Raw genomic sequence first — 10,096 nt, 5'->3', positions numbered from 1 at the left:
GTTAAAACACGCATGATTATTATTTTATTGGAATGTGCTAAAGATTTATTTTAAAAACAAATTTGGTTTGATAATTGCTACGTTTATTTATAGCACGCAATTTGGAATAATATTTCCCTGGTTGTTATTTATTTATGGTATTCATTATAATTATTTTCCAGTAAATAAAAATTTTGTTTTTCACGTTTAAAGCTAATAGTTGCGTATTTTTTAAAGGGTTTCATTCGTAACTTTATAAGGAAAATAATTTTTGACACCAGAAAGGCTTTTGAGAATAATTAGTGATTGCGTCCTGGCTGGCAAAAAATAGACCCTAACAGGGAAAAGCTATGAATAACTATAATTAATTTTAACTGAATCTAAAATGTAAGTTTCACTATGAATACATGAGAGGGATTAAAAAATGTTCAAAGACAGTCATACGTGAAGGTTGGATTTAAAAAGTGTGAAAAGTTCAACATTAACGTTAGAGCACCAATAATCATTTTGTTAATCTCTCAAGTGAATAATTCAATGATGAAAAAATATTTATACACATTTAATTCTAGGACTGTAAAATTGAGAATATATAATAGCCAAAAAAATAGTAAGCATGGGTTTTAATGTTAAATTATTTTAGGTATAAAAAAGGGAAGGGGGAGTTGGTTAAAATACTGCTAATATACTTAAAGATCCTTTTTAAAAAGGGTAGTGATTTGTTGGTGTAGAATCTGCAGTTTAGCTTAGAGAGTTAATGAAGCGCCTTGTATTTCGTTAGTGACATCTTCAATCCAGTTGATTTTTTCTTTTTTTCTATATTTAATACTATTGAACTAAGATGGCGTTAGTGGTTAATGTCATTAATTGGTAGCTTTTTTACTGGTTCCATCGCGCTTCGTTTTGTTTTATTGATGTAGAGTCTGCAGTTTAGTTCACAGTTAATGAGTAGCCTCGTGTTTCACTATTGAACTAAGATGGCGTTAGAGGTTAATGTCATTAATCGGTAGTTTTTTTACTAACTCCATCGCGCGTGATTTTGTTTTGTTAATGTAGAATCTGCAATTTAGTTCAGAGAGTTAATGATGTGTTTGGTAGCGACATCTCCAGTCCATTTTATTTTGTTTTGATATTTATTACTTTTGAACTCGGATAGCATTACTGCTTAACGTCATTAATTGGCAGCTTTATTTTACTAATTCCATCGAGCTTGTTTTGTTTGGCAAACGTCCGTAAAATAACGTTCATAAGGCGTTTCGATGGAAATTTAAATTGAAGTCCAAGGTGATTATGCGGTTAATCACAGTTGGGTTTTTTAGAGTTACGAGTGAAGTACTTGAGGTTAAATCGGGTGGTGAAGGAGGGGGGATTTGGGGTATTTCACCACCCGCGGACAAGGGGTAGTCAGTTCCTGTAGGGTAGGCATGCTGACAAGTCCCTTATTCCCTCAAAACTTTGTCGCCCAGAAGCTTGGCTTACAGGAGTGCGCCCAAACTTCCAACATAGTAAAGTACATAATTTTAGTAACAAACCATTGCTGTTCTAAATTTTAATAACGTTGAAGCAACTTTTGTTCAAAAAAGTTTTTTTAGCAAAATCATATCTGTTATGAACTTTTATTGTGTTGATGAATTTAAAGGCAAGGCTTGCCAAGCCGTTATATAATTATGCAGGGAAACCAAATAATTGACGTGTATTGTTTGGCCTTGGTACAGCTTGACGTTCTATAGACACTCGCTCAACCAATACGAAGGTTATTTCTTTGATATCTTTGCTTTTTTTAATCCAAAGTCGCTCTCATTCTTTGAACACGCCAGTTTAAAGTGTCTGTTGTTTCGGCATAGAAGTTGAATATTTATATTTCTTGATCTGTCTATCGAAGTCTTGTGTTGTTGTTTTTTATAATGATGATGATCATATTTTTTAGCTGTGTAGTTTTAAACTTTTAATTTACTGGTAAAGGCTATGATGAATTATCTTTCTGTTGAAGCTTAGCAGCTGGCACGTGTTGATACAATACGCTTGTAGTTGTACGAAAATAGTCTTTAAATTGCATGTTTCAAACTTGAAAATATGCACTGCTTGTAGCATTTATGTCGAAATAATTTTGTTCTTCGTTATACTAGTTATGTAAAGGGGCGGAGGGGGAGGAGGCGAAAGAAAACTTTACCATTTACTGGCTATTATATGTTCATTTAAATATGAGATTTTGAGGGTCAATTTTTTTAAATTTTGTCAGGCAACTCTTAGCTTTAAGTTTGGAAACAGTGCTGCTAGAACATGACAATTATTGTTTTGCGCGTGGCTTACCAAAGGGACAATGAAAAGGTTATAAAATTTTAAAGAAAAAAAATTATTCCAAAAGGCTTTGCAAATTCTACCCCTGTTGGTTTTAATCAATGCCACCCGTCACTCAGACTACTCCAGCTGGTGAGAAACACATAGAGAATATGCAAAACTTCCTGGAATATTAATTGTAAAAAAAATCTTTTAGTTATTTTATTTACAAGGGTAATGTAATATATATATATATATATATATATATATATATATATATATATATATATTGGTAACCGCAATTGGGGAAATAATTCTCAAACTATATAAAAACAAATTCTCCAACAATAGTAGGATATTAGTTAGTGGGACAAATTATTAAGTTCATAAATTTTTGTAAGTGGTTTTAGATTGGGTCCGGTACACATTATTGATAAGTAATACAAAGAAAAGGTTATATTAATAAATAATATTTAAACACAAAATCTTCGCTACAGGGGTTGAAATTAAAACAGTATTAGATTAAATTAATTTAGTTTATAAAATCTCGTGGACTTTTTTGGAACGGTTTGAAATTGTTAATGCAAAAAAAATTATAAGCGTCTTAATGTAAAAAAAATATAGCGCGCTTAAAAGAGAAAAATGGTAGTTGCGAAACTGATATTTAGAGAACTCTTCGAATATATTAGTTTTAATCAGTATTTATTTAAAATTTGGGTACGAGTGTCTAAATCTCAGTTCCAAAAATCTGTTCAATGTTAACTAATAATATGAGTTTCTCTCAATAGTATCACCAGTTTATTAAAGAATTATATTTAATCACATAGCATTACCAACAGGGGCTACGTTTTTAACTTGTTTTTACATAAAATACCATTGGGGCAAGACAAAACCCTTCACTAGAAAATTCTAAAATGAATGCAAGAATCACCGCCTTTTTTTCGTAAAAATAGCATGGCCCTACAATCCTCCCTCCTCTCCCTTTCACGGTTATTATAGTAGGCAACATCAAAATTACTCCAGAACCATCGTTAACCTTAAACTTCCTCTAGGATTAGCAATCTTACCCAGTCATAAATTACTTTAAAGGGAATATGAAAGTATTAGTATATCTTTGACAGATATGATGCTCCTTTCTGGTACGAATATTGATATTTTGGACTTTACGCGGGGTAAATTTGATATGGATTCTTCAAGCACGTTAGATTCCCTTTAATGTGTCTGGACTATTTCCAAGAGCAGAACAGTGACGTCAGTCAAGTTACTGACGAATCTCTCCCTTTTTCTGATCATTGTATCACTGACCTCGTACCAGCCGTTGTTTTTTCTCACAAAGTTCACATAATGTCCCTCGGCCAACGATTCACCTTTATGAATAATCACCATTTAGTTTTAAAAAGCATCTTACTCATAGTGACATTTTAATTTTCAAAACTTGATATTTTGGTCGAAATCTTAATTGGTCGACCATCTTTGTAATCGCCACGGAGAAGACACAAAAATACGTACTTCCCGCTGGATATCAATACATCACGCTCTTGTATTTTTGGGTTGTTACAAAATACGCATGGCACCTCTGTTAATCTCATCCTTTTTTCTAGAGTTTTCCAATCAATTTTATCTCGGTTTTCTAGTGGAAGATTGAAAATGTTGCTTTCAACAATATTCTCCGAATTTTGTTCAACTTGACATTTGGGGCATTTTATAACGTTTCGCGACTTTGACCAAAAAAGATCTTTTAAAGCCTTAGAGTAATCGGCTTCCATTTCTTGGCTTAGTGTCGTCAAGAGCACCATGAAAAATTCACTGGCGTCTTGTTGATCGTTTTGCGTAAAATGATTTCCAACAGCCATTCTCAGTCCCAACCGCTTACGACTAAAACTTCCTTGAGAACTCTCGATGTCGTTTATAGTGTCATGAAGGCACCGTAAAACTGGTTTTTCAACGAACGATCCATTGTAAGACTTAACCAATTCTCTTAATTCCGGCACTAATAAAAGCAGTTGCAAAAAGCTATTAGAATAGCACGTTACTTGATCATCGTTAGCTAAATCCTTCAAGGGAAAACTATCCAAACTATGTTGGGCTTTCCTTATCTTCTTCGGTGTTTCTTCACATCTCTCTTCCTCGCCTTCTAAAAGGCTTTTAGATAGTGTAGGCGCACTTCTTTTCCCACCGCGCCTTTTTTTCGACTCCGTTATTTCCAAAACAGGCAGATCTGGCCTATATTTTTTGCGAAGCCTGTTATACTCCATTATGGCTCGTCCATCCGCCTTAATTTTAGTCGGATCGAACTGTTTTAGATGGAGTCCGGCTAAGGACGTCACTCTCGATAAAGCGACGTACGCCATGCCCTTTCCAAATAAATTTGGACCTAAATCCATAATGGCGCATTTTAAACTCATTCCTTGGCTTTTGTGTATCGTAATAGCGTACGCCAGGATGACGGGAAACTGCGAGCGCTTAACGTAAATGTTTGTCATGAGCAAAAATTTTACGCAAATTTTCTCAACTAAAAAGTCAGTGTTAGCGTCGTCGTTATTCGGTTCGCGATCTACTTTGAGAAAAATACCAATAAAGTTTCCTTGTTCGTCCTTCTTGAATCCAGTTACGAAACCCATCGTACCATTTACAACGCCTTCTTCAAAACTGATATTCCTTCTGACCATTATGTGGCAGCCAACGCACAGAAATAATTTGCTCTCCAAACCACCCGTTTTGGACGGTTCGTTTTCTAGCCTTTGCAGTCTCCTGAGAATGTTTTTATTCATTTTTTTGCCGTAGTCAGCGAGTCTATCCTGGCAAGGAATGACTTCAACTTTCTCGCCGTTTTTTCGCAGCATTTCACAGTTGAATTTTTCGCACATGGCTAATTTAGGCATCAAACAAATTGGGTGAAACCCTTCATTGGAAAGCTTAATGAAAAGGTCCATGGCCACCTCGATGTGTTGTCCGTCAGCAACCAATCTACTTGTTGCGACTCGACAGTTGCAGTAGGAAATGACTCACGAACGATATAATACTAAAACTTTTATTGTTCAAGTTCTGACAGTTTAATTTCTTAACCGTGCGTTTAACATAAAATAAATTAGAAACATATTAAGATTAACATTGACAAAGCGAACTATGGATACTCGATTCGACATTACTCTCTAAACTAAAACTCTATTTACAACTCAACCAAAAACTCTATGTTATCTCGTTTATATACAGTCTTATCCTTGTTTATCTACTTTTTTAATTGAAAGCCATTAAGTCTAGATTCTAGTTCGATTCTATTCAGTTCGTTATCTCAGCGGTTGTTTTGAAGTTGTAACATCCTCCCCACAATGGACACTGTTCATTCTGCCGAAACTTCTAAACGGTGTGACATTTGAACCGCTAGACGTATGATAGTTCCTCCTGGTAGTTGGACAGCTACGGCTCGGACGCCCCCATCTCGGCCAGGAAACACCTCTTGTATTCGTCCTAGTCTCCAGCTTTGGCGAGGAAGCTTGGGCTCCGATAATAGGACAACATCATCTTTCTTGAACTCTATGACCCCATGGATTGGTTTACTGGCGTGCGCCGATTTGAGCTCTAGCAGGTATGAATGGTTCCAGCGTTTCCAAAATTGATCGAGGATCATCTGTCTTTAGCGCAAACGTCTGACTAATTGTGTTCGGCTAACGGTTGGTGGCGTCGCTGTAAGGTTCTGAGTTGGAAGACTTGTGAGTCGTTGGCCGATGAGGAAATGGGATGGGGTAATTGACTTCGTTGAGGGTGTACGTTAACGGTCTTGAGTTGAGCACTGCTTCTATTTCCGTCAAGCTGGTGGACAGCTCCTCGTGATTTAGGCTACTTCGACCCAGCGTCTTCTTTAAGCATTCCTTGACTGATCGCACGACTATCTCCCAAAAGCCTCCCCACCAGGCCGCTCGTTCGACGATATACTTCCAACGAATATTTTTCTGACCCAATAAATCTTGAAACTCGTTGTTCTCGATGCCGGAATATAGCTCCTTTAGTTCTTGCTCGGCTCTCTTGAACGTTCTTGCATTATCCGAATAGACCGTGGTAACAAGACCTCTGCGTGCGACGAACCGTCGAAATGATAGAATGAATTTCTCAGTACTCAGGTCTGTCACCACCTCTAGGTGTACTGCTCTGGATACTCCGCAGGTGAATAGCGCGATGTACACCTTCCTCTGATTCTCTCCTTCTCTTATGAAGCGAAGTCATTGCCTGTAGTAGCAAACGGTGGCGTTTCCGATATTCGATCAGCTGGCAGGGGTGCAGCTATCTGAACTCCAGGTTTGGTGCGAAAACGTCTACATTTCCCGCATCGGTTGACGATCCTTTTTACTAATTGGCGTCCTCGAGTGATCCAGAACTCCTCTCGTAATTGTACCAACGTGCTTTCCAGACCGCAATGCTTTACTTTTGATGGGCATCCAAAGCGATAATCTCAGACAGCCATTGTTCAGCGGGTAACAGATAGGGGTGTTTTGATCCGTAGCTGATGTTCGCAAATTGAAGACGTCCTCCTACGCGTATGACGTTATTTTCGAAGAATGATTGGAACTCTAGTATCTTTGATGTCTTTTCTAATGGTTGACTCTCCTGAAGACGCTCAAAATCCTCAGGATACGCTTGACGTTGAGTTTCTCGAATCCAATAGAGCTTTGATCCTTGAAGTTCTTCCGCGGTGAGTGATCCTATGCGGCGATCATTGACTGTAGCTCTCGTATTGTAGACGAAGCGCATAACCCATGCGGTGACTCGGTAGAGACGGCTGACTGGGCTATATTTCTTCACATCAATCAAGGGCACTGAGGCCGTAGTACAAAGGAGGGTGACAAGACTTCTTTCCTCCTTGAGGATTGATTCTTCTTCTAACTTGAAAGTCGTTCGTGATCCATCCGGCCATTTGTCTCGCTCTATTCCGCAAGCCATGCCGGTCCATTCCACCAAGCGTACAGGACATCTCGGTGTAGGATATTTTGGTGCGGACAATTCGTAGTTAGGACATATCGGTGCGGACATTTCGGTGTACTAAGTAATTTGTATGGGTTAGACGCAAAAACTTTATTTGTCATAATAAATAAATATATAAATAAATTTAAAAATAATAACTGAATAATACAATAATAATAACACAAATAATAATGGTTAAAATGAAATGTTGTGAGCCACTCCTTTCAAGTACCGAATGATGTTATCTTCGTCGAAATTACGCGCAGCTTCTTGTAGTCTCTCAGCGCATTTGTGATACTTGTTTCTTCGCTTTTCAATGATTCCTTTGGACAGATGTTCGATTCGCATGGATGATAGAGATTCTTGTTCTTTTATAACTTTGAGGAATTTCCAAATGCTGGGGTGGTGACACGACACGTGCGCGAGCATTCCGCGATGCCAACCTTCGACTGCGTTGTTTGTTTTGTTTCCGCCGGACATCACCGTTTCGTAGTGATTCCAATGTTCCATTGGGTATCTTGCTGTTGTTCTTCGTTTTGCTGCTCGTAACCTGCCTATAAAGTTATCTTCAAAATAATTAAGTACTGGCTCCAAGTTTTCTGGCAGTGTTTCAACAAGGGCTTCAAATCCAGCAACTGCATATTCCTTAGGTACTAAAGCTACTGACGGGATCATCTGACACTTTAAGGCAAACTCCGGGTCGCTGATGTATGCTTGTTGCAAGCCCTCCGCTTGTATCCTCCGATAAATGCACTGAGTAAGGTGAAAGAAGCAGCCTTGAATTTTAGCTTCGGGATAAACTTCTTTAAAGGCAGCTGTGTGAGCCATCTCGAAGTCGGCCATAACTGACTTTGGATTTGCAGTTGGACAAAGATCCTTCACTTTCCTTATGACACGGATGTACTGCTCTTTGGTCTTGCTGGACATAAGGACGTAAAGGACTGGAATGACAGCGTTATTTATTTGCGCATGGATGGAATAAAGCACGATTTTAAAAGTCCCGTCAGCATACCAACACTTTGAGGAAGATAGAGCCTGTAATGAGCTATCTCCGCTGAATATAAGAAACCGGTTAGAGTCTTCTTTGCCCGAATCATAGTACAAATATCTGCCGCCCAATTCAGTTCTCTGATATATTTCTGGTACATCCATGGTTGAAAATGACACATTAGAGGAAGGCGTGTCAGAATGTTCATGTAGCTTTTGTCTAGTCCTTCGCAGAGTTCGCTTAACGGTATTCGATGGCGGTAGTTGGGCCCTTGATGTTTCGGTCATCTGCCCAACAACCTTCCCAAGAATCTTTTTGTTACTTGAGTCTGTGGTTTTTGCCTGAATTTTCATGTCATTATATGCAAATTTAGCCTCGACCATGGCTGCGATTGCAACGTGTGTGTGGTCATTTACTCGTTTTACAATTTCGTTCCCAATTGTGTGTATCCTGGCTTTGCACTCTTTTTTAAAAAGCACTGCCAATACACCTGTGAAGTGAAATTATTATTAATAAAATTATTAAATAATAACAATTATTTACAATGTTATATCTGATATAACAATTTTACCTTTTGTTTTATTTGTCTTTCTCTGACATATTCAAAATAGTCGTCGTCAATTAGTTTCTTACCACCACGCGAACTATCTAGAAACAGCGGCATAATTAATATACGTGAGACTGCGGTTGCGTCTTAAATATATAATAGAGTTAAAAAACTCAGGTAAATTTTTTAAAAGAAAGGTTTTTTACGTGAGTACACCGAAATGTCCTGACTACGAATTGTCTATACACCGAATTTCCCATACACCGAAATGTCCCCACCGAACTGTCCATACACCGAAGTGTCCACACCGAAATAGCCGGTTTCCTACGTTGTCTTCTCTAGCTGGATCAATGACTTCGCCGAACTTCAGACGGCAGATTGATGAATGGTGTCTCCTTTGGCAATGGGTACATTTTACTCTCGATGTACAACGACGCGCTTGATGTCCTTCAGTTAGGCATACGAAACATCGGTTTTGGTCTTTGATGATTTCGGACTTCTGTTCTATGGAAATGGCTCGACATAGCTCGGTTAGATGTTCAGAGTTATTGCAATATATACATAGTTTGGATAATGCTGTCTTGAGGACTGCTGCCGTAGGAATCCGGCTCTTTGGGTAATGGGACATCTTGAAATGACAGGACTCGTTCTTTCCTCGCTGATTACTCCATCGTCCAATTTCTTGTCCACGGGGTTCTTCATCGGCTCGTTGATTTGGTCTGCACAAAGCAAGCGTTTTCTCTCGGCTCTCAACTTCTTGCTTACAATGTCTGAGAAGGTTTCCCGCATCCTGTAGCTCGTCCGGGTGTGTCTTGTTAAAGTCTAACAAGATCTCTTGAGGCAAAACTTGTGTAAGTATCGGGAACAAGAAAGAGCCGTAAGTTTCCATGCTTGTTCCCAAGGCCTCCAGGCTTTTAATTTGGATTTCACAGGTGTCATATAGCTGTCTCAGGGCTACCACATCTGTCGCTCTCTTCACTGGTTGCAAGTGTAGAAGTTTCACCATGTGAGTATTAACGGCCGATGACTTCTTTCCAAAGTCATCAATGAGTTTATCTACGGCAGCTTGGTAGTTTTCGGCGGACGACGTATATCCTTCAATGGCTTGTAACGCTGGACCCTCAAGGAATGATTTCAAATACCCAAACTTGTCTACGGCCGCTAGTGTTGAATTACAATGAATCGAAGCTTCGAACTGACTTCAAAAGCCTTGCCAACTTGATGGGTCTCCTCCGAACTTTTGAATGGTCAAGCGTGGTAGCTTGACTGCTGCTTTGCGTTCAAAGTCTCTCTTATGTCCCACTCGTCCCTGAGCCTCAGTGAAAACTACGTCCTCCTGTCTTCGGTCCGGT

The 10,096-nt window shown here is 38.7% G+C and overlaps 2 protein-coding genes across 2 annotated transcripts; both read right to left on the bottom strand.

Annotated features, from left to right (window-relative positions):
* Nucleotides 1-5,593: 5,593 nt before the first annotated feature.
* On the bottom strand, nt 5,594-6,474 carry LOC149649008 (uncharacterized). The gene is made up of 3 exons (XM_089849364.1): nt 6,368-6,474; nt 5,924-6,321; nt 5,594-5,832 (listed from the first exon to the last, which is right to left on the bottom strand). Exons 1-3 carry the CDS (start codon nt 6,472-6,474, stop codon nt 5,594-5,596), a joined length of 744 nt encoding a protein of 247 aa, XP_089705490.1.
* An 800-nt stretch (nt 6,475-7,274) lies between these two features.
* Nucleotides 7,275-8,136, bottom strand: LOC149649007 (uncharacterized). Its single transcript, XM_089849382.1, has one exon. It carries the CDS (start codon nt 8,134-8,136, stop codon nt 7,405-7,407), a length of 732 nt encoding a protein of 243 aa, XP_089705508.1. The 3' UTR covers nt 7,275-7,404.
* Nucleotides 8,137-10,096: the final 1,960 nt, after the last annotated feature.

Source organism: Phalangium opilio, unplaced genomic scaffold (assembly GCF_054372755.1).
Source record: "Phalangium opilio isolate 3A_F unplaced genomic scaffold, DU_Popi_V2 ptg000088l_1, whole genome shotgun sequence".
Taxonomy (NCBI): Eukaryota; Metazoa; Arthropoda; class Arachnida; order Opiliones; family Phalangiidae; genus Phalangium; species Phalangium opilio.
Note: the sequence above shows the minus strand (reverse complement) of the source record. Positions and strands in the feature narration are given on the sequence as shown.

What these genes read in the sequence shown, in the direction of transcription:
- LOC149649007 (XM_089849382.1), bottom strand. Translation starts at nt 8,136, where the DNA reads ATGTCCAGCAAGACCAAAGAGCAGTACATCCGTGTCATAAGGAAAGTG.
- LOC149649008 (XM_089849364.1), bottom strand. Translation starts at nt 6,474, where the DNA reads ATGACTTCGCTTCATAAGAGAAGGAGAGAATCAGAGGAAGGTGTACAT. An exon ending in AGAGGTGGTGACAGACCTGA is followed by an intron (nt 6,322 to 6,367) that starts GTACTGAGAAAT and finishes CGTCGCACGCAG; the next exon opens with AGGTCTTGTTACCACGGTCT. An exon ending in TTACAGCGACGCCACCAACC is followed by an intron (nt 5,833 to 5,923) that starts GTTAGCCGAACA and finishes CATACCTGCTAG; the next exon opens with AGCTCAAATCGGCGCACGCC.